This window comes from Eucalyptus grandis, chromosome 8 (assembly GCF_016545825.1).
Source record: "Eucalyptus grandis isolate ANBG69807.140 chromosome 8, ASM1654582v1, whole genome shotgun sequence".
Classification (NCBI taxonomy): domain Eukaryota; kingdom Viridiplantae; phylum Streptophyta; class Magnoliopsida; order Myrtales; family Myrtaceae; genus Eucalyptus; species Eucalyptus grandis.
In genome coordinates, this window is record NC_052619.1 from 26,508,519 (window position 1) to 26,530,200 (window position 21,682).

A 21,682-nucleotide genomic window follows, 5' to 3' on the forward strand; every position below is an offset into this window, starting at 1 on the left:
ATCAATCATCACTCGCAAATTTATCATATAACCACAGCGAACTATCTTTTTAACGAGATCAACACTTTATTATCAATATAAGAAAAAGAAAAATGAAGGACTGAATAAATAGAAGCCATTTCCCTGTAGCTAAATAAATTAATTAGAAAATTGGCCTTTAATTATGATAGTTTGTTATTATGGTTATAGAAATTTATCCTATGTTGAATAGTCAAATTTATTAACAATTCAATTTAGCAATAAATCCAACATTAACCAAAGGCATGTGACGAAGACACCTCTAACTATTGTGAAGAAAAGTTTAATGTGCATATTGTCGACACTTCATGTGCGTGAATAGCACTCCAATGCTAAAGGGTCGGCTCCTTGAGCACTTTTATTAAAATATTCTTTGTTGACCCACATCAAAAGGAAGTCATGCACCTGAGAATCAACATATATAGAGAAGATCAAATGGCGAACAGACCGTGACTCAGAGAAACCAAATCTTAGGCAACTCATTGCTTATTGTTAACCATTTCTGTTTTCTGATTCTAATGGCTTCTTCTTCTTCTTCCAAGCGCAGAAGGAGCTATGATGTCTTTCTGAGTTTTAGAGGCATGGACGCTCGCAACTATTTCCTCGGTCATCTCTACACAGCTCTTGATCAAAGTGGAATAAACACTTATATGGATAGTGAAGATCTAAAGAAGGGAGAGCAAATATCACCCGCACTCATGGAGGCAATCGAGGAATCGCAAATTGCGATTGTTGTTTTCTCAAAGGACTTTGCCTCATCACCTTGGTGTTTGGAGGACGTGGCGAAAATCATGGAGTGCAAGGAGCAAAGAGGCCTCATGGTCTTTCCGGTGTTTTACAAAGTGGAGCCTAGAGAAGTGAGAGGGCAGAGACAGGGTTATGCAGAAGCTATGGCCAAACATGAGGTCAAGTTTGGGGAGGATTCAGAGAAAGTAAAGCGATGGAAGAAAGCTCTTCTTGACGCTGGGAGCTTGTCTGGATGGCATTTTATGGACGGGTACGTGAAAACACATCTACTGCTTCAAATAGTGTAATTCTTTTGATATTTGATCTTCTTTAAGGTTTGGGATCCTCTAAATTTCGGCGTAATCTATCCCGGCTCTCTCTAATTTGCCTCGTCTCTCTCTCTCTCTCGCACTCGCATTAGACACAGCACAGAAAACACTTGCACAGAATACGAAACGGAGTACCATGGGCGAGCCGTTCGTCCTCTCCGACCCACGCCGCCCTCCGATTGCTCACGTCCCAACGCCACCCCAGCCGCATCACCTCAGCCCGTCTCTGTGTCTCTGGGTCTAGGGGCTTTAAGGCTGCGAATCTAGGCTCGCGACCCCGGATCTGGGGCTTCAAGCCCGGATCAGCGGTCGCTAGCCTCGGGCAGTGGTCGCTGAGACTCTCCTGTTTTCCTTGACAGAGGGACGGAAAGAGGGCGCACCAACTGCGCTAGGACAGGCGACGGTGGCGGGGACATGGCAGCGGGGAACAGATGAGGGCGACCACGGGGCAGTGGCAAATGCGGATGGGATCATGGGAGTGGAGAGAGAGGGGTGGGGGAAGTTTGGGTTTGAGCTTTGAGCCTAGGCATTTTCTTATTTTTCAATTAAAATTTAACAAAAAATTCTAGAAACTATAAAAGAAAATTCAAAAAACTTGAAACTTTGAATTCACAAATTGAGATATTGGTTAGAAGAAAAGGTGCACAATATTCAACTATAATAAGTTTCTTCAATATCAAAAACTGTCATAATACATTAAAACCACATTTACTAATCTATATCCTATGTCTACTAGATATAGTTCAAGCCGGGTTTAAGAGAAAATTTCTTTCTATGCTCACCAACGTGGGAGGTAACATTGCTCTATCATTGTCACATGGCATAGTTGTGTCATACGACCCGTATTCGGTCAATTTTCATTTTAGTGATTTGTCTTTTATCTTGAAATACATTTTTAAGAAATATATATTTGTTTACAAAAAATCATGATAGTAAAGTTGTTGACTTAATTTGAATGTTTAAATTCTAATAATTTGAAATTCGAAAAAATAACACAAAAATAAAATATCTTGAAATAAACATATTAACTAGCATATATTATCAAATGTAATTCATGATCAAACAAATATCCATTTGGTTTAAAGTATGAGAATTATAAGTCATAAAATCAATGACACAGATAATGCAAGTTATTGTCGTTATAAACCATGGTATTAGTCCGTATATAATTATGTGATAATACACCTAAACCATAGATAAGCTACTCCTAATTGGAAATATAGATCATTCATAACGTGATCTAATTGCATATGCCATTAGCTTACATTTGGCAATCTGGATTAGGCTATCACTCATGAAAGACTCATGCGATTGGCACCCTCATGCTTCGACCGATTTTAAGGATTCTGTAGTTCTAGATAACAGACTATATCCTCCTAGGAAGAAGATTAACTTAAAAATCTATAAAAGTATATTTTCTTGGACTTTGGCTTTCCAATTCGGGCAGGAAGTTAGTACACGAAGCTTGCGCTCCCGTGTTCCACCCCCGTCACCGTTAGTTGGAGGGTCTTTCGTACTGCGGGCATGCATCTCCTTCTCGTTGAGGTTTTGAGCTATCACTCTCTCACTGACGCAGACCCAGACTAAAATCACTTAAGAGAGTAAGATCTGTAGAGAAAGCTTTCCCTACTGAGTTTGCCTCCCCTTTCAACTGAAGAGGGATCGGCCATATACATACAAAAGCTGGTGCCTGTGGGATGTTGCCAGCTCACTTCAACATTTACAAGCGGACAAGAACAAAAATGAGCTGCCTACGCCTGTACATATAAGACATTTATACCCCGTCTAACTCATGCGGATGATCCTTTCTAATCCTTTCTCTTCTTCTGAGAAAATTAGTCTTTCACGTCTTGTCCTGCTGAGTGCTGACGTAGTATCACTCCATCTGAAAGCTGGCCCTGGGCCTTTTCTTCTGAATTGGGCGTGATTATCTCGTTCCCTTCTCTTCAAGTCGTTGATCTTGGGTTTGGGAGATCTTCCAGACTTCAAAAAAATCAGCCCTGAAATATAAGCTCTGCTCTCTAAGCCAGAAACTTAGTAGGCAGATCCATTACTTTCTCTCATTTTCTCTCTTGGACTTCTTTTTATTTTAAGCTCATATAACCCTAGAGAATGATGATGAAAATTCTTCCATCACCACGCAGATGATACTTTTGTTGGTTGCGTATTGCATGCTCTAGGACAGCATTAAAGAATTCGATTTCAGTAGCTTTAGTGATAAAAATAGTATGTCTGACCGCATTTTTATGATTCTCTTGGTCTTGTTTGGTTCGGTAAGTTGTTGAATTTCCCAGATCTGTTAGAAATGCTCTATTTCCTTTCATCATCCAGTTCCATTCACCGCGCTGGTGACTATCACTGTAGCATATCTGGGACCATATCCTAAGCAGCTTCAAGCATATATCCCCAACGGATGAAGTTCACTAGCAAGGTGTGGATAGCCTCTGTCAGTCTTGTTTGCGTCTGCAAACCCTGCTTCTGCAAGTGGGAGTCCAGTTTCCGCTGTGCTGTGTCAAGTTTCTAGCTTAGTCGTCCTTGTCCTTCCCAATTGAGATAAGGATTTGGAATAGAGTTACTCTAAAGAAGTGTCCCTCGAGTCTATTAAATTTCTTTCTTAACATCAAATCTCCAGGTAGTAGAGCTTTAATCATGGCGAGACTACGTACCTACTTTCCATTATTTAAGGAACTCTTCTTGGTTTGTTTTGCAAAATTTTAACTCAATTTTCTAGAATCTTTATGTGTTTAAGGAGGATCTTTTAGGAACCATTCAGGTTGCTGGAAATCTTTTTATTAACTCTACCTCTCGAATCTGCATGGATTTTATTACCCTTCCCTTCATAACCGTGATCATTGGAATCGATCAGTAGACATTAAAACTTAATATTTCCACCGCTTCATTGGCTTGGTTGGTACCGTTGTGGCCTCTGTCGGTGAGGTGGGAACCTGGTCTCGATCTGGATTTACTGCGGCCTATACTCCAATAAGGGCGGCTCCATGGAGGAACTCCTTGTTTACCATGGGGCTCCAACCGACTTCTATCCCCCCAAATCATCTCCACAAATTTTTCTTCCCCAGAGAGGTGGGAAAACTCAGGAGATTTACGGAGTAAGCTCCAGCTCCCAGTTAAGCTTTTTAAGGACATGCCCAAGTCCAAACGAACATGAAGCAGGATCTTTTAGGAACCATTCAGGTTGCTGGAAATCTTTTTCTGAAGTCTACCTAGCAACCCTGCATGGATTTAGTACCGTTCCCTTGATGACTGATATCATTGGAATCAATCAGTGGACATTAAAACTAAACATGTTCAGATTTTTGATCTTAGAGGTTTTTATCATCAAATTCAATGTCAAAATCTTTAGAATAGGATTATAATTCCTAGGAATATTTCCTTGTGTTTAATTCTATTACCACCTGGTACAAATTTTTCAAGATCTTCATTTTCAATATCTTGTCCCCTTGACTTTATTTGAGGCTTATGCTCTTCGTAATTGTGCTTTGGGTATTTGACCTAGTAGTAACACTTGCCTGATGTTTCACCTAATAGACCAATAATCATTTCTGAATCAAATTATACTTTGTGAGTGCGTTTGTTTGCCAAACATATCATCTTCTATCTGATTTTCATCTTCAGGGATTTCTCCTTTTAACTTCGGACTTGATAAATAGATGCATGCGAACTTCAACTGTCTTTTCAACCGACCAGTTCACTCTTTCGGCGAGTCTTTCACAGTAGTCATACCCACAGTCATTCAACCATTGATACCAAGGCTTTTTTCCTTTTCCTCTATGATTCTAAAATGAGAAATAAGAACTCTAAATCTTTTGCATAGACTCTAGGTCTTTTACTCTCGTTCTCTTACCTATTTGGACTTTTCTTCCTCGGATGCCCCTCTTGCTTGCATACCCGAATTATTTTTTCTTTCTGCTGTAGTATTTATCGGCACAATGAGACAATTTAGTAGAAAGAGAAGCAGTAAGACATTTTCATCTGGAGGAATATGTACTATGTCAAGTTTGTAATAACTATACCGTTCATTTAATATGAGAAGCCTAGTTTGGTTAGCTTCTTCCAGATTCAGATTCAGGAATCTTTCAACATATTCAGAGTCAGTTCTCATTACAAATTTGTTGGGGTTAGGAAGATGTAAAAAAAATTTTAATACAATTTTTCGTAGCAAGCACTTCCTTTTCATGGCTCATCCCATACATTTTGATAAAGTCTTTCTGGTTTTCGTTTTTAGTTTTTTGTACTGCTTCCCAGTATGCTTTTCATGCGTCAATCTCCAAGACCATGTCATCTGAATCAGAAGCTAACAATGAAGGTCGCAAATGCTTTACCCTTTCTTTTACCTTTCTAACTGCTTGAGTGTCTTCGTTGTCCCAAAACCGAGATGTAGTACTTGGAGCTTCCTTAGTAGCCTACTAAGATATTTTAAAATTGTCTAGCATAGTTAGCAGATCTATAGTATCTCTGGACTTTCTATCTTCTAGTTTGTCGGGAAAGTTTATTATATCTCGCAAATGTAGGTTTGTAACGCTAGCTTTCTCTTTTTCCCTACTTTAATATATTTTACCTTCAGCCAGATTCCTTCTTTCCTAAAGACATTTGTGAGCAGTTATAAGTGATTCATTTGGATCCCTTCAGTTTTGCCAAACACTATCACATCGTCTACATAACAATACAAAATTTGTGAAGATGCTTGACGGCATCATTCATTTTGCGCTGAAAAATTCCTAGGGCAGAATGGCATAACTAACCATTTGGGAAGATTACCCAGCTAATGCTGAACCAATTATATGTATGCCAATTTAATCCTAAATTTTTCAATTTTGCTCATTTACTCCTAAACCTTTGGGAGAAATTCTAATATAGTCTCTTTGGTCAATTTTCGTCGGAATCACTAATGTGGCAGCATGCCATGTGGGAATTGCAATGACCACTTTCGTATTGAATTTAGAAACATTTCAGGCTATTTAAGATTTATTCTGTATGAGATCTCCTGCCGCAGCTATCCTACAGTCATCATCTTTTGTTAGTTTGTTGAGCTGACGATAGTCTGTAACAATTCACGCTTTTCCTCACACCTGCACTGCATGGTTGATAACCATAAAGGTTGGGCTAGAGTGCGGACTAAAACCATCTGTAATAAAGCTTCTGGAGAATAGATCAGGAATTTCTTTTACAAATTCCTCTGCCATCTCCATAGAGCATGTTATATATTTTGCTTAAATGATGGTACTTGGATCTTTTAGCTGAAGTCTGGCTTTTACACCATTTGACTCCATATTGTGTGGATCTTCACAGAAGTTATTCTTCAGTTTTAGCAGGAAATTATTCCATTTTATTCCAGACAGTTGGATAGTTCGAATTTTTCCTTGCTCTAGGCAGAACAATTCTTTATACTAGAAGATGGCATTTGGAAATGAAGATTTTTCGAAGCCAAATAACTTATGTTCCCATACATGCTGTGCTTACGCCCTGAATGCTTGCTCACATGGAGAATCTCCACAACTCTGATTGTTTGACAGAATAAACTTCAAATTTGTGTCTTAACCGAGGATTTTGAAGAGTTTTGATTGTCATGCCTGCCATAGTATTTGTAGTGTTGTCTTGCATAAAAGATTAATTTTCCTTTTGTCCCCTTAGAATGCATTACCCAGTATGACATTCTCATCTAATGTCTGGAAAGCAAAGATCCTTCTAACGATAAACCTTCTTTCACCGATAAAGAAAGGAACATCAATTGCTTCCAAAGTTATCATATTCAGTTTCCAATTGCCATTCTTAATGTAATAGGCTCTGTTAATGGTCTCCACCATTCATCTGGTGATGCTTTGGGTCTTGCACAATTAGTACAAGCTCCAATGTCTATTAGTATGTCTAATGAGTTTGGATAACACCACAACCACAGAAGTGCTTAATAATCATTTGTAAATACCATTGGGGGGGGTTCAATCATATTTGTCTATGGCTATAGACCATTGCCTTGCTATATTTTCCAAAAGCTTGGACAACTTCAAATATATCTAGGATGTGGATTTTCTCTCCTTTAGAGTGCATTACCATCTGAACAATATCCTCTCTTGACTTTGTATCCTCTTCTTCATAGATAGGCATATTAGTTTGTTTGTATCCTACGAGCCTTTTTCTAAAGTTCCTGAGTTTGCAGATCTTTGGGCAAAGAACCTTTCAAGTGCCATAATTTGGCAGAAAGGGACACTTAAGCGTCATAACTTATGAAATGTACACTTAAGGGCTACATTTTAAGAAAAGTGGGACACTGAGTGCCATCTCCGGCGAAGTTGGCTGGAAATCATACGTGGCATTAAAATATTAATATTTCTCGCCAATGTGTCTTGCCGGAGAGTTGAGTTAGCTCGAATTCACCCAAAATGACGTCATTTCAGCCCTTAGCCGCCTCCTTTTAAAAAAAAAAATTTTACATTTTTTTGTAAATTTATATATTTTTTTAAAAATTTTAAAATTTTAAAATTTATTTTTAAATGTTTTAAATAAATTTAGTTTTAAATTAAATTTAATTAATTTTTATAAAAAATTTCTTACCGCGTCTGACACCAAAATGACGTCGTTTCGAGGTGTTGGCCAGAATAGAGCCCTAATTAATTAAATTAAATTTTAAATAAAATAATAATATAATTTATATTTATTTATAAAAGAAGGAGGAGGAGGAGGAGGAGGAAGGCAGCCGGCCGCTAAGGGCAAAGCCCGCGCCACCGCCGCTCCCCGCCGTCGCCGAGAAGGTGGGGAGGGTCGGCCGGGGACGCCTCCTTTTTATTTTTTTTTTTTTTTTTTTTAAAGTTTTTAAATTTTTAAATTTTTATTTTTTTATTTTTTTTATTTTTAAATGTTTTAAATAAATTTAGTTTTAAATTAAATTAAATTAAATTAATTTTATATTAAATTTTTTACCATGTCAATACCAAAACGACGCCATTTTGCATTCGCCGCCGGAAAATTGACACATCAACGTTTTGGCAGGATTTTGGCCAAATTGGTACTCAAGTGATCCATTTTGCTTTGATTTTGGCACTTAAGTATACCTTTCGTAAGTTATGACACTTAAGTGTCCATTTCTACTAACTTACGACACTCTAGGGGTCCGTGTGTCCAGATCTTTGAGATGCAACCACTTCTCGATTGACTGCTTATACAGTATCTTGTGGAACGGTAAGAGGTTCAAAAATCCTTAATTTCCTACCAAAGAGTGTAGACAGTCCTCCTAACATAAAGTTATTCTTGCTCCCCTTTATTAGACCTAAGATCCACTAATTGCTCTCGATGCTCCAATAGGTTCCACCATAGTTGAAATCCCAACCCATGTTACATCTAGGGGATTAATATTTCACCTAGAGGAGTTGTCTATAATCGTGTGAAACTCTTCAAACAATTATGCTATCTAACTTCCTTTTTCTAGGATTTGTGGTATTAACGAATATGTAAATTATCTTGGTGTGGTACACCAAACATTTGACCTGCGGGTTCATCTATCCATATTTAAAGAATTAATTCTCAATGTTAATGAATTCCCAAAGAAAGATCATTGAGAGGCACCAAATAATTTGGATGGGCTTGGAAGCAGACTGGTTATTGTGCTAGTTTGGCTACTATTCCTGATATCAATATCAACTGATCTCTAAGATCTATCCATCTTTGATCCAATACAGTTGCAATGACAAGACTATCAACAGGAAGATGAAATAGTGGCACTAGTCCTATTTGGATTAGCCCTATTTGTATATAACTGAATGTAACTCTTGTTCTTTCTTTCGTTTCTCTCATCTTTTGGAGATTTAGCATAGGTATATCTAAGGTTTGAAGTTCGGTATACGACACTTGCGCCATTAACTATGATTGTGAGACATCTATGGCCTATTTAAAGTTATATATGAATAATCAAATAAACTGCCCTAGCATCTACTTTGAGCAACCTCCACTGCAAATTTGATCCTGACTGATAATCTTTATCGAAAAGTTTCTTCTAATACCTTGACTCTTAGGACACTATATGATCACACGCGTTCATCATTGGTAACTGTCCACTCCACTAATTTGAGTCTTCTCCGTCTATCCCATTTTCTGAGTAAACAGCATAGATAGATTTAACGCAGAGTCTAAATTTTTGAGTTCCTGCCCATCTATAGATTTATAAGCAGGTTCAATCTTCATATGCAATAAATACTCTGCAAAGATTTTATTTTTATGGATATTTTATGGATAACTGTCACGGGTCGACAATTCTTTGGCCACTGAACAACTCGTGTGGCACCTAGTGAGCAGATTTCACGAGGCCATCCTTCATTCAATTGTTGTAGAGAACAATATTGCGAACAACTTCCTTATATAAGATCATTCTACACCCAGCTTAGCTCGAGCGTCCAGTCCATTGAGCGGAATAACATATCACTTTAGGGTTGATAACTAGTTTCAACTTGCTATGGCTTCATCGGGAGAATGGCATTAGCTCCTGACCAATTTGTGCGTGGGAGGCCAACCCTGCTTTAGAGCTCTTAAGTATTATAATCTATCTATCCTAAAACTTCTAACATCAACTGTCATAATACCACTTCCACTGACCAATTGTATTCATTCCTTAAGTATCCTCACTCTTCACTCGTTTACAAATATGGGAGAATCACGAACCGTGACATTCTCCCCCACACTCCCCTACTCAATTCCGCAACGCCCTCATTATAGGTTGTTTTGTCACTCTCTTGTGTTTCCTTAACCATCAATGCCACTCCCTCGGACTTACATAAATGGCAATGCTTACTTGACAGAACAAGCCACTCCACTCCGTTGGTTGCTTCCCCCGATCAAAGCCATTTGCGAATCTCCAATCACTTGTGCTCCCCAACAAGTGTGGCACCCCTAACCAATTGCGCTCCTTTGGCATCACCTTCTTTCACCTATTGAGCTCCTCTTGATCTTTGGGTAGTCCCCTCATTGGAAAGGCAATAATAGACCTCCTCTTAAGATTCACCAATTGCTCTAGGAATGTTATCCCCATTCAGTGAACAATTCGGTTCCTTTCTATGCCCTCATTGCCATTCTAGAAGCTAGACGAGAGCTGCACATTGTCCAAGCCCTCCCCAACAATCACTCTCTGCCCTCATAGGACCGGGAAGACCATAAGTTTTATCCAAATCACCCACCTATTGGAGGGATCCCTCTGCTCTAATATCATTTGTCACGAGTCAATAGTTCTTTAGCTGCATAACAACCCGTGTAGTGCCTGGTAAGTGGAATTTACCAGGCTAGCCTTTGTTCAATTATTATTCCACATAATAATACAGCGAATAGCTTCCTTATACTAGATCCTTCCACGCATAGCTTAGCTCGAGCATTTAGTTTACCAAGCAAGATAGCGGATCACTTTAGGCTCAACAACTAATTTCAGTCTGCCATGATCTCATTGAGAGAGCAACATCAGCTCTTGACCAGTTTGTGCATAGGAGGCCAATCTCACCTTTATAGCTCCTAAGTAATATAATCTATCTATCCTAGAGTTTTTAGCACCAACCGTTCTGACACTACTCCTATGAACCCGTTGAATTCTTCTCCTCTATATTCTCACTCTTCACTCAATAACCCCAAGCTCCACTTACAAAGGTTCACGAGTATGGAAGAATCATGGATCGTGACACAAGCATGAGCCTTGTGGGCTTTTTAATCCACAAATCAAACAACAGTTACAAGTAATCACGGGTTTTACCCAAAGGACAACGAGGTTGTCTTCCATGTTTCCTTTAAAAGCCTCATTTGTCTTTTGGTCTATAACATTAGCCTTTTTCTTTGGAAATCTAGATTACATTTCAGATTTATAAAGCCTATAGTTTTCCCTTGGTACACTATTTTCATATCAAAGGAACTTTCTTCTTTTCAAGCCTTTAGGAAAATGTCTTGCGCTTTTGAGTTCTTGGTTAATGTTACTGCCATATTTACCCCCAGGACATATTCAATCTGAGAGCAACAACTCTTATTCGAGTAGGGAAATTTTATAGTTGTTTCCTTTGCCTGAAGTTCAGTACACACTTTCCTCATCACATACTTTTTTGCCTGGATTTGCCCACCCGGACTTTCTACTAGCTTTTCTTCTTGAAAAGGCAAGTCGTAAGCCTTCTTATGACCTCTGGCCATGGTTCAGAAAGTTTGTCGAAGAAAGTCTTTGGTACAAACTATAGAGCAACTATATCCAAATTATAGAAGTATCGTTGAAATTCACAGGTATAGGCGTAAAAATAGCACATATCACAGGTCTAGAATATCATCAGAGCATTTATAAACTACTCTCTCTCAATAATTTCCTTACAAAGCAAGGAACCGCATGAGCTCTTGTCTGTTTTATACCTTGAGATCAGAAGAATTTCCTAAACTTCTGAGCGTTACCTACAAGAGTGGCTTCACATTCTTCCCATGTTACTTGGACTATATCCACCTGCACTTGTTATCATATCAATGATTGTGAGCCATTCATCCTTCCTTTCAAGCACATGTTTTTCAGTGTCCAGCTTAAGAAAAGGACCAAGACCTAACTTTAGGCCTTAATGAATATCCTTTGAACAAATTATAATTTTGTTCTATGTGCATTATCAGGCTTTTATAAAGTCTTTTTTTTCCTGTTAAAAGCTGATAACATATTCTATCATCAATCGAGCCTGTTCAGCCAATTAATCATTGCCAAAGATGTTGGGCTAACTTACTAGTATCATTATCATTAAGGTTAGCTGCTCTTTCTGCAGGATCTAAAATGAATGGTTTTACCTTTCTTGCTACATTTTTTGGACTTCAAGGACTTGATTTGAAGCTTGTCCCTCAGTATTCAATATATTAGTCTCTGTTTCAATTGCATCAAGCCTTTCATTGACCAATAAAGACACCTATCTTGCAAAAGCTTTTCTCCATTCTTTTGTATCTACAGTCATTTTCTTGAGCAAGAAATCTCGTCAAGAGAGTATATACTTCATTATGTAAGCCATCACGCATAGGAGAAGATACGTGTGGTATCCTATCAGCCTGTTTTATTTAGTAGAAATGCTTATATAATTTTTTTTTAGAAGAAATAATGAAAAGCTAGGCTTTTTTTTTTCTTTAAAGAAGATACAGGCCTGATGGAATTCTGTAAATAATTGAAGCTGTAAAGAGCAAAAAGGTAATAACAAGATAGATTTATACAGGAACCAATAGTAGGCCGTGTGCTGGCTGTACGGGATTCCCTTGGTATAAAAAAACAAAAAAAAAAAAAAACAGTAGGCGGTGTTTGTCCAAACGGCCAAAGAACATGTCTTTATTTGTCTGCTTTCAGAAGTGGGCTTAAAAAGGGTAAAGTACTTGATTTTCATTTGAATTTACTCCAATGGTAATGCTAATTTAGACTTCACGTTGGTAATTTTTATAACAGATATTGCTTCGCAAAGGAATATACCAGATAAATGGGGAGGCATTTGGACAATTAAAGTAAAGACAACAATTTCAATGACATTTTTAAAGAGATCGAGATAATTCCGATCATCATGTACTTTCAGTAATCCAATAATTAATTTGAATTATTAATAATTCCAAAAATATTAATATACACCATTCAAAATAACATGAAAAATGTAGTCTTACACACGCAGAAACGGGCATCTTGTTGGTTGAATATATTTGTCCATTCATCTCCAAATATATTGCGGGTTAGTTATTTACTCAGCAATTCTCTTTAAATATTTATTCATTTTTTTGGATTGCTTTAAAAGCATTTCCAACTGATTTTCCCTTGTCAGATACGAAGCCGGACTGATACAGGATATTATACAGGAGATCTCAACTCAACTAGATCGGATGCCATTAGATGTAGCCACATATCAAGTTGGGATGGATTCCCGAGTACTAGAGCTTAAAACAATATTAAATCTACAATCCAAGGATGATGTTCTTATGGTAGGATTATGGGGACAAGGAGGTGTAGGGAAGACAACCCTTGCTAAAGCAATTTACAATGCTATTTTTAGAGAGTTTCAAGGTTCTAGTTTCTTGGAACATGTTAGAGAAAATTCTAGAAGTTCCAATGATTTGGTTCTTTTGCAAGTAAAATTGCTATCAGAGCTAACACCGGGGAAGAAAATAACGGTCTTGAATGTTGGTGGAGGAAGTCAGTTGATTCAAGAGAGACTTTGTAATAAGAAAGTTCTTATTATTCTTGATGATGTGGATGATGAACGCCAGTTAAATGCATTAGCCAGAGATTGTGAGTGGTTTGCTAAAGGAAGTAGGATAATTATCACGACAAGAGATAAACATCTGCTAACTTATCTTGGGGTAGATCATATCTATGAAGTTAAAACTCTTGAGGATGGTGAAGCTCTTGAACTTTTTAGAAAGCATGCTTTTCGAAGAAACCGGAAAATAGAAATAATGCGTAATCTTGTTGATAGTGTTTTACATTATGCCAAAGGCCTTCCTTTGGCTCTTGAGTTGTGGGGTTGTTTCTTGTGTGGTAGAGGAGAACATGAATGGAAAAGTACCCTGCAAAAACTTACTAAAAGCACTAACAAAAAAATCAATGATGTGCTAAAGGTAAGTTATGATGGATTAGAGGACAATGAAAAGGAGATTTTTCTCGACATTGCATGTTTCTTCAAAGGGCAGACGACAAAGTACATAAAGAAAATTCTTGACAGTTGTGATTTTGATACAACCATTGGGGTACAAATTCTCATTGAGCGCTCCTTGATTAGTGAAGAGAAAGGATATTTACATATGCATGACTTAATACAGGTGATGGGCATCGATATTGTTAAAGAAGAAAGCCGTGATGATCCTAGCCAACGCAGTAGGTTATGGCTTCATGATGATGTTTTCTATGTTCTATCAGGAGATGTGGTAAGACTTGTCAATGTATAAGAATTCATATTCTGTTCTTATCTTTGACTTTGTTTACTATAGTTACAAAGAAACCTAAATATATTTGAATAAATATACAGGGAACATCTTCAATAAAAGCCATAGTTTTGAAGCTACCAAAGCCAGAAGAGACATATATTTGTCCTAATGCTTTCACAAACATGAGAAAGTTGAGGTTGCTCATCCTTCATAATGTAGATACTTCTTTCCAAGGTCCCATTCATCTCCCTAATGAGTTAAGGTGGTTGGAATGGCCTAATTGTTCCATGATTCCAGAATTTGGCTATGGTCCAAATAAGTTAGTTGGACTTGATATGCAGAATGGCAAGATCAAGCAAGTGCCGGGACAATTTAAGGTGCGTATTTACTTGGTCCTGATATTTGTTAGTGTCTTGAGGAAAACATCTATAATTACTATATTCTTTTTACATATTAAAGCATCAAATGTAGGCTGTCATTCTAGTACGTAGAACCAATGCAGTTAAAATCTTCCGTCTGTAACTAGTCTGCCTTATTAATGCAAGCTTGTTGATTATAGTTGAAATACATATAGGTAAAGTTTTATTTTTTATACTTGTACTTTTAACTTCTTTCCTAATCATGTCCATGTGTCTTTAATTATCTATCCGAGTCATTCTATTTACACAAATTGTTTAATCAAGTTTCACCAGCATCAAATCTGGTCAAATTCAGCTGACGTGGCTGTCAATAGACGTCGGAATATGACATGGATCGAATGTTACCTACATGTTCACCCCTCGTAAATAGTGAATGTAGGTGGATGCCATAACCCGTTTGACTAACTTCTGCTTTAAGCTAAATCTAGGACGGCTAACCTATGTGCGATATTTAATCCACATTATATTGCAGAATTAGTTTAATCGCCATGTCAACTAGATTTAGCTTGATTTGGTACCAGAGATTTTTTATTAGACAATTTGTGTATGTAGAAGGACTTGATTAGAAAAATTAAAAATATGGGGACTTGACTAAAAAGGTAGTGAAAGTACATGGATAAAAAGTAGAAGTTTTCTATACATACATACATACATATATATAAACAAAAACAGTGAACTCAAACCACCATGACTTTGAGCTGAAAATTGAAACAGAAACTTCTTTGTGTGTAACTTAATGTTTGAACATAGAATGTGCTTAAGCTATATAGTTATACGAGAAGACCTTTTATTTAACGCTTTTATATATGTAATAGTCCCACATAGAATGGAGGATGTGGAGGTTTCGAATCTCCATCTTTTAAAGAGGGTTAGGGCGGGGACTTCTAGGGTCTCGACTCTCACGCTCTGAAAAGAGTTAGGATAAAAGTCTGAGAGTGACTTAAGAGTTAGAGCGGGACAGATAAAAAAGAAGAAGAAGATATATGTAATAGTCCCAACATCATTAAAGACCCTTCCCATGGGAGAATTGAGAAGCCACGTATTCATTACTCTTTGGATGGTAATAAATAAATCTACTTGTTAAGTTTCAAGTAGTGTACTAGATAAATTATTAGAATGTCAAAATGAAATTTAACTAATTCTTCGAGAATCAACAATTTTATCAAGGTGACTGAGCTTGACAAAGGCATTTTTTTCTTACATGCTAAACCTAAGAAGTTGTTATCCATCTCATGTTAGAAAATTACAAAGAAAAATGTTTTATTCATAATTAATTACAAAAAAGAACCTTGGGAGAAAAAGTCATCGTTCAGTTTTGATTACTTAAACCCAATTCTTGAGAAGTAGCAGCATCGCTATATACTGTAGATTTCTAGCGTTTCGTGCGTAAAAAACACAATACTATTTCTTTTCACCAAAAAAAAAAAAAAAACACAATACTATTTCATGCTAGTAATTTCTTAAGAGCATAGGTAAATTTCAAAATTATTGGTAACTAAGTTTTGTTCGGAAACTTATTTGGCTGGAAATTAGTAAGTTGCCAATAGTCTTATGGCATAATCAACGGATATTTAGGGTGCGGATGATAATGTTTCTGTTCTTTTTTTGTTCTAGGGAACAAAAACAAAAAAAAGTGTTTCTGTTCCGGGGAACAATTTTTGAACAAAAGAACGCGTTTGGTAACGTTTGGTCCGGGAATAAAAAATGAACAGAAACACGTTTGGTAAATTTTGTTCTTTTTTTGTTTCTTTTAATTTTTAAACATTTTTATTTTATTTTTTTATTTTTTCCTTTCTTTTTATTTTTTCTTTTTCCGGCCGGTCACGGCCTCCAGCGACTCGGCCGACGGGGCGGCGGCCTCGCCCGGCCACGGCGAGGCTCGCCGGCCCTCTGCGAGGCCGAGCCTCGCGGATCTGGGCGAGCCCGAGCTCACCCGGCCAAGGCGAGGCTCGGCCTCGCCGCGCCGGCGACGCCAAGCCTCGCCGGATCTGGCTAGGCCGAGCCTCGACGGCCGAGTCGCCGGCCATGGCCGATGCCGGCGACCGGTGAAAGAAAAAAAGAAGGAAAAAAAGAAGAAGAAAAGAAAAAGAAGAAGAAGAGAGGGAGAAATGTTTCTTCAAGAAACGTTTGAGCAAGAAACAACAAATTGTTGTTTCTTTTTTTCTGTTCTTATTTCGTTCGAAACAAAAAAACAAAAAAGAACAGAAACGCAACCAAACGCGTTTCTGTTCTTTTTTTGTTCCCAGAACACTTTCCGTATGGAAGTGTTCCGGAAACGTTTCTTAGAAACGTTTCCATGCACGCCCTTAGCCTATAAATGTGCTAGAAGTTACCAGTTTTGTCGAAGTACCGACAGTGATTTGATTATTTTCAATTACCAACTATTTTTGTAAATAATCAATATTACTTGCGTAGCTTCCAACGTATTAAAGTTACTGATATTATAGAAAATTACCATCTCGTATTTGAGTCTATATATCAACTTTTATTTCCTTTTATAAATATTACCAATTGGTTCAAGAACTTACCAATATTTAATTGCTAAAATTAGCATCATGTTAAAGTTACTAACTTTTAAAGAAAATTACCAATATTAATTTTAGTGATATACCAACTCTTCATGGGTTAAGTTACCATTTTGTTTTAATTATTAACTCTTATATGATTAAGTTACCCACGTCTATCTAATTGTTTCTAAATCACTTATTGTTTTAATAGTGTACCAATATTTATTTGTTGATGTTTTCAGCATGTTCAAATTAGGAACTCTTACAAAATAATTGCCGATGTTTATTTGAGTCCATTTACTAATTTTCATTGATTACAAATGTGGGTATACTAACAAAATAGTTGATACTTTGAAACTCTCAAGTACAAGTCGGTAAGCGTAACTTAAATTCCATAAATAAACTAAAGTAAATTAGTGTAATGATGTCAGCCAATTTCAAAAGAATTGGCAATTCTGTAAGAATAACAACGTTAATATGTTAGTGAGCTCTCCAAAATAAGTGAACTATTAAATTGGTGAGTAGTATTGAAACGATCTAAAAGACGTTGGTAACTAACACAAATAAGAGTTGATAATTTTCAAGTGTGAGTACCTTTTCTTGTTGGTAAGTTGCTACAAAAATTGGTCAATTATTGAAACTTCCAAAATAATCAAATATACATTGGTAACTAACTCAAATATCAGTTGGCAGTTTCATGTAAGAGATCATAATTAGCTATGCAAATAAATATTGGTAAATTATTGGTTTAGTTGGTAATTTTGGAAGTCGTTTGAAATTTACTATAAGAGTTACTAACTTTAACGCTTTGGTGATTTCAACAAATAAATGCCTGTGAAATATAGGAACGACTTTGATTTGCAAAAATAATCTAATAAATGTTGGTAAGTGGATTCATATAACATCTGGTAATTTTCTAGAAGATATTTTAACTTAAACTAGTTGGTAAGCTGGCAAATAAACATTGCTACATTATAAAAGATTTGATAATTTCAAAACAATAAAAAATGGTAGTGACTCAAATAAAAGTCAGTAATTTCCTATAAGAGTTAATAAAAACTTTAACCAACAAATGATGGCAAAGTATTGGAATGATCAAGTAAACACCAGGAAAACGACTCAAGCAAGAGTTGGTAATTTCGTATAAGAAATTCTTAAATTTAGCATGTCAATAAGCTCCACAAATGAGTGCTGGTAAATGATTATGACTATTGGTAATTTCAAAACAATCAAATAAATGTTGGTAATTTACCCAAATATGAGTTAGGGCTAGTTTGGTAAAACCAAAAAGACTAAAACTTTTGTACTGAGTAAATACTGAAAATGAAAAATACAATGTTGTTTGATAATAGATTAACTTCTTACCAAATATAAAATAGTGAACATTATTGATAGATTTTGACAATATAACTGGTAAGATTTTAATTTTCATTGAATATCTTTTGCATATAACCAACTAAGTTAGCCCTTTTTTTTGCTAATCACATTAAGTGATTTTTAACTCAAAGCAATGAATAAAGTTGTGTGTAGGTAGAGTTTATCAAACGCACTTGATGAAATTAACTATCGAAAAGTTTAATCTTCGGCAATTAATATGGTTATCAAACGCCCCAAACTAAAAGTAGATGATAATTTAACTTGTGAAAAGTTGGTAAACCACAAAATCAAAGTTGGTAGTTTTCTATATGAGTTAATAACTTTAACAAGTTGGCAACTTTAAAAATAAATGTTGCTAATTGTTAGAGTAATTAAAAATTTAAAACAAAATCAGTTAAAAAGTTAGTAAATGAACTCAAATAAGAGTTATAATAGATAAATTAATCGCTTAAGCTCGTGCAAGGTTGACCTACGTGGCATGCTCACACATGAGCCTTGCTAATTAATTCGGTTTTTATGGTTACTTTAGCAAATCTCTATTCAGCATGTCTAATTGTTACACATATTTCGATAATAATTTATATAACTTTATATTCTATTGCATAATTCTCTAATAGAGTAATGCAAATTTTGGTAATAAATGTTTGAAAATAATTTTTTTAATTGTATATAGATTCTATTTTAAAAACTTATATTATTATATGCTTAAATTTGATTGTTCATGATAAGGTCTGAAAAGAATCTTACCCATCTCATATTTGACTTACATTTAACAAACAATAATAAATGAAAAGATCAAATTCATATTTGGCTCATATTTTACAAATAAATCATTGAATTCATAATTGAGAAATAATCGCAAGGCCCCGGATGTTCAGTGGATCATCCATCCAAACTCGTTGTGGGGTTTATGTTGGGTAAAAACTGATTGCCCAATTTTATTGATCCCGGGGATGAGTCTACCATGACCACTTTCTTGGCCCATTCACTTCGGCCATTCCATGGCCTTCCTGTCAATGATCCCGAGGCCCACTTTCGGTCCATCTAGTATCTGTTAGTTAATCCTAACTACAATCCACGGCCTATTACATGTTGTTGGACCTAAGAGAGAAAAGTGCCCTTTAAAAACGAAAATCCGTCTGAGAATCTTGGCTCGTCGGATTTATTCATAGGCAGGTCATACTAAACCAAAAGAAATGGGCAACCGGTCCGTCCGATTAGAACGCATGAGGAAGACAATACTTACAAATACTAAAGTTTCTAATGGTGAAAATTATTCATTGTAATTCCTTAATTAGTGCTTTTCATTTTAATGGGGGCTTTTGCACATAAAATCTATCTAAGAAGATACATGTTTTTGGGCTTTGGTCAGATTCCATTAAGAGAGACCCAAATCAACATGTTACTCATTTTTCCTGGCCATGTACAGTGGGTAAAGGTTATCGCCTAAGGGCATCCAAGTGATGGACGAGTCCTTCGGTGCACGAAGTTGTTAGGAGTAGTATTCATTGATATAATGTGTCAAAAACCAAAGTCTTACTCAGTTTTTCCAATAATGTTCACTATTTTCTGTTTGGATTTAATATCATCACACGTAGATTTTTCACATCGAATCTATCATTCTCAAAATCAAATAAGTATTGTAGTCGTCTGCCACGTGTATTGACAGATTTGCATTACAAAGGGTCAGTTTGGGCTAGAGGTATCAACTTGAGATTTTTGTGAGATAGAAATTGGTCTAACGTAAGTATATCATAGGGGACTAGTTTAGGATCTTTCAAGATTTTAACCCTCTCTGTCAATCAGAGGATAAACCTGCTATTTTCTTATAAGCTCTAGCAAAGAATTTCATTGATGTGTATAGTTATTTTGTTATAATCTTCTACACATGTTTTATCCCTCCTCGAAAAAGTCTTGTTGATATCAACATTCATAATATTAAATATAGTCTTATCCATGCGATGCACATGCATCTTACTAGTTTTCTGTATAAGTCAATACAATTATCTTATCGGTAAGGTACGTAATGAAATGGTCTGTAATTTAAAACTATGTAGTAACTTAAAAGTATTGGTTACTTACCAAAGCATTACTGTTAAACAAGTTTTCAATCAAATTTTTGTTAGCAACAGAATTTGACAACGAACAATGTCTTTCAACTTTTACCAGCACGGAACGGTGTTCCAATTTTACACAATGGGATAACAGAATCGTCCTCATGTAATTTGTTTAGGAAAACTATAAGAACCATGTATTTACCTCTGGACAAATAGAAATAATTGCTTATTAATAATTTTGAATTAAATACTCATCTCAGATTTTTTTTTCATCCGGAATGTCTACCCAAGTTGATTTCTTTGTTCTTGTAGGACTTCATAAAACTAAAGTTCATTAGCTTCAGGGAATGCCAATCATTGGTTTGTATGCCGGACCTCAATTGTACTCCAAATCTCGAGTTATTGGATCTTTCTAAGTGCAAAAACTTGGAGCGTGCCCACGAATCAGTTTCGTATCACAACAAGTTACAGTTTTTGAATTTAGGTGAGTGCTCAAAACTCCATCATCTCCCTAATGTGCTCCATTCCAAGAATCTTCAACTTCTCAATCTTAATGGTTGCTCAAAGTTGCAAAGACTCCCTGATTTTTCGGATAAAATGAAAGGCTTGCAAGGACTTAATTTACAAGAGACTTCAATTGAGGGACTTCCTGCGTCCATAGAAAATCTTATCTCTTTGGGGGAAATGGATTTATCTGGTTGCAAGAAATTGGCAGTCCTTCCGTCTAGCATTTATAGGTTGCCAAAACTTGAATTCTGACGCTTCACGGCTGCTCAAAGCTAGTCAAGTTTCCAAAGAGGGAGGGGGATTCGAGTGATCCCCATATGAAAATGGGATTTCCTAAGTTGAGGTTGCTAGGTCTTGACCAATGCAATTTATCAGAAGTAGAATTTCTGGAGAATCCTGGGAAACAATTTTAATAACCTTCCTACATGCAAGCAACAATATAAGTTGCCCCATTTACCTGTTTCGTATTGTCAAAAAATACAAGAGATCCTCGATATTCCAGGGCAATTTCAACGTCAGTGGGCACTTGGCTGCGAATCTCTGAGTGAAAAACCCTCATGCCTACGTGACTCTGACCAAGTTGACTTTTATTCAAGTCATGGACGGCTCCGTCACAAGTTTACGTATTCTAGTTCGAGTTATCAGGTTAGACTCTCCCTCTCTCTTTGATTGTTGTGAGACCGCGTACATGTTGGCTGCACTGTGTTTTGCATACTGTGAAAGGCGGAAAATCTGGGCTAATTAATAAAAGCAAACATTTTGAAAGTGATTCTGTGTGTAAATGTAGTGGAGGTGGCTATAAGGCAACGCAAATGATATTCTCTCTATCTATAAAACTCTAGCTCCCTGTGTCATTA

The 21,682-nt window shown here is 36.5% G+C and overlaps 1 protein-coding gene across 1 annotated transcript; it reads left to right on the forward strand.

Moving 5' to 3' along the window:
- The first annotated feature begins 375 nt into the window (after nt 1-375).
- LOC104416700 (disease resistance protein RUN1) lies at nt 376-21,418 on the forward strand. Its single transcript, XM_039299203.1, has 4 exons — nt 376-1,015; nt 12,860-13,958; nt 14,060-14,335; nt 20,631-21,418. The coding sequence occupies exons 1-4, from the start codon at nt 537-539 to the stop codon at nt 21,075-21,077; spliced, it is 2,301 nt and encodes a 766-aa protein (XP_039155137.1). The 5' UTR covers nt 376-536; the 3' UTR covers nt 21,078-21,418.
- The last annotated feature ends 264 nt before the right edge of the window (nt 21,419-21,682 follow it).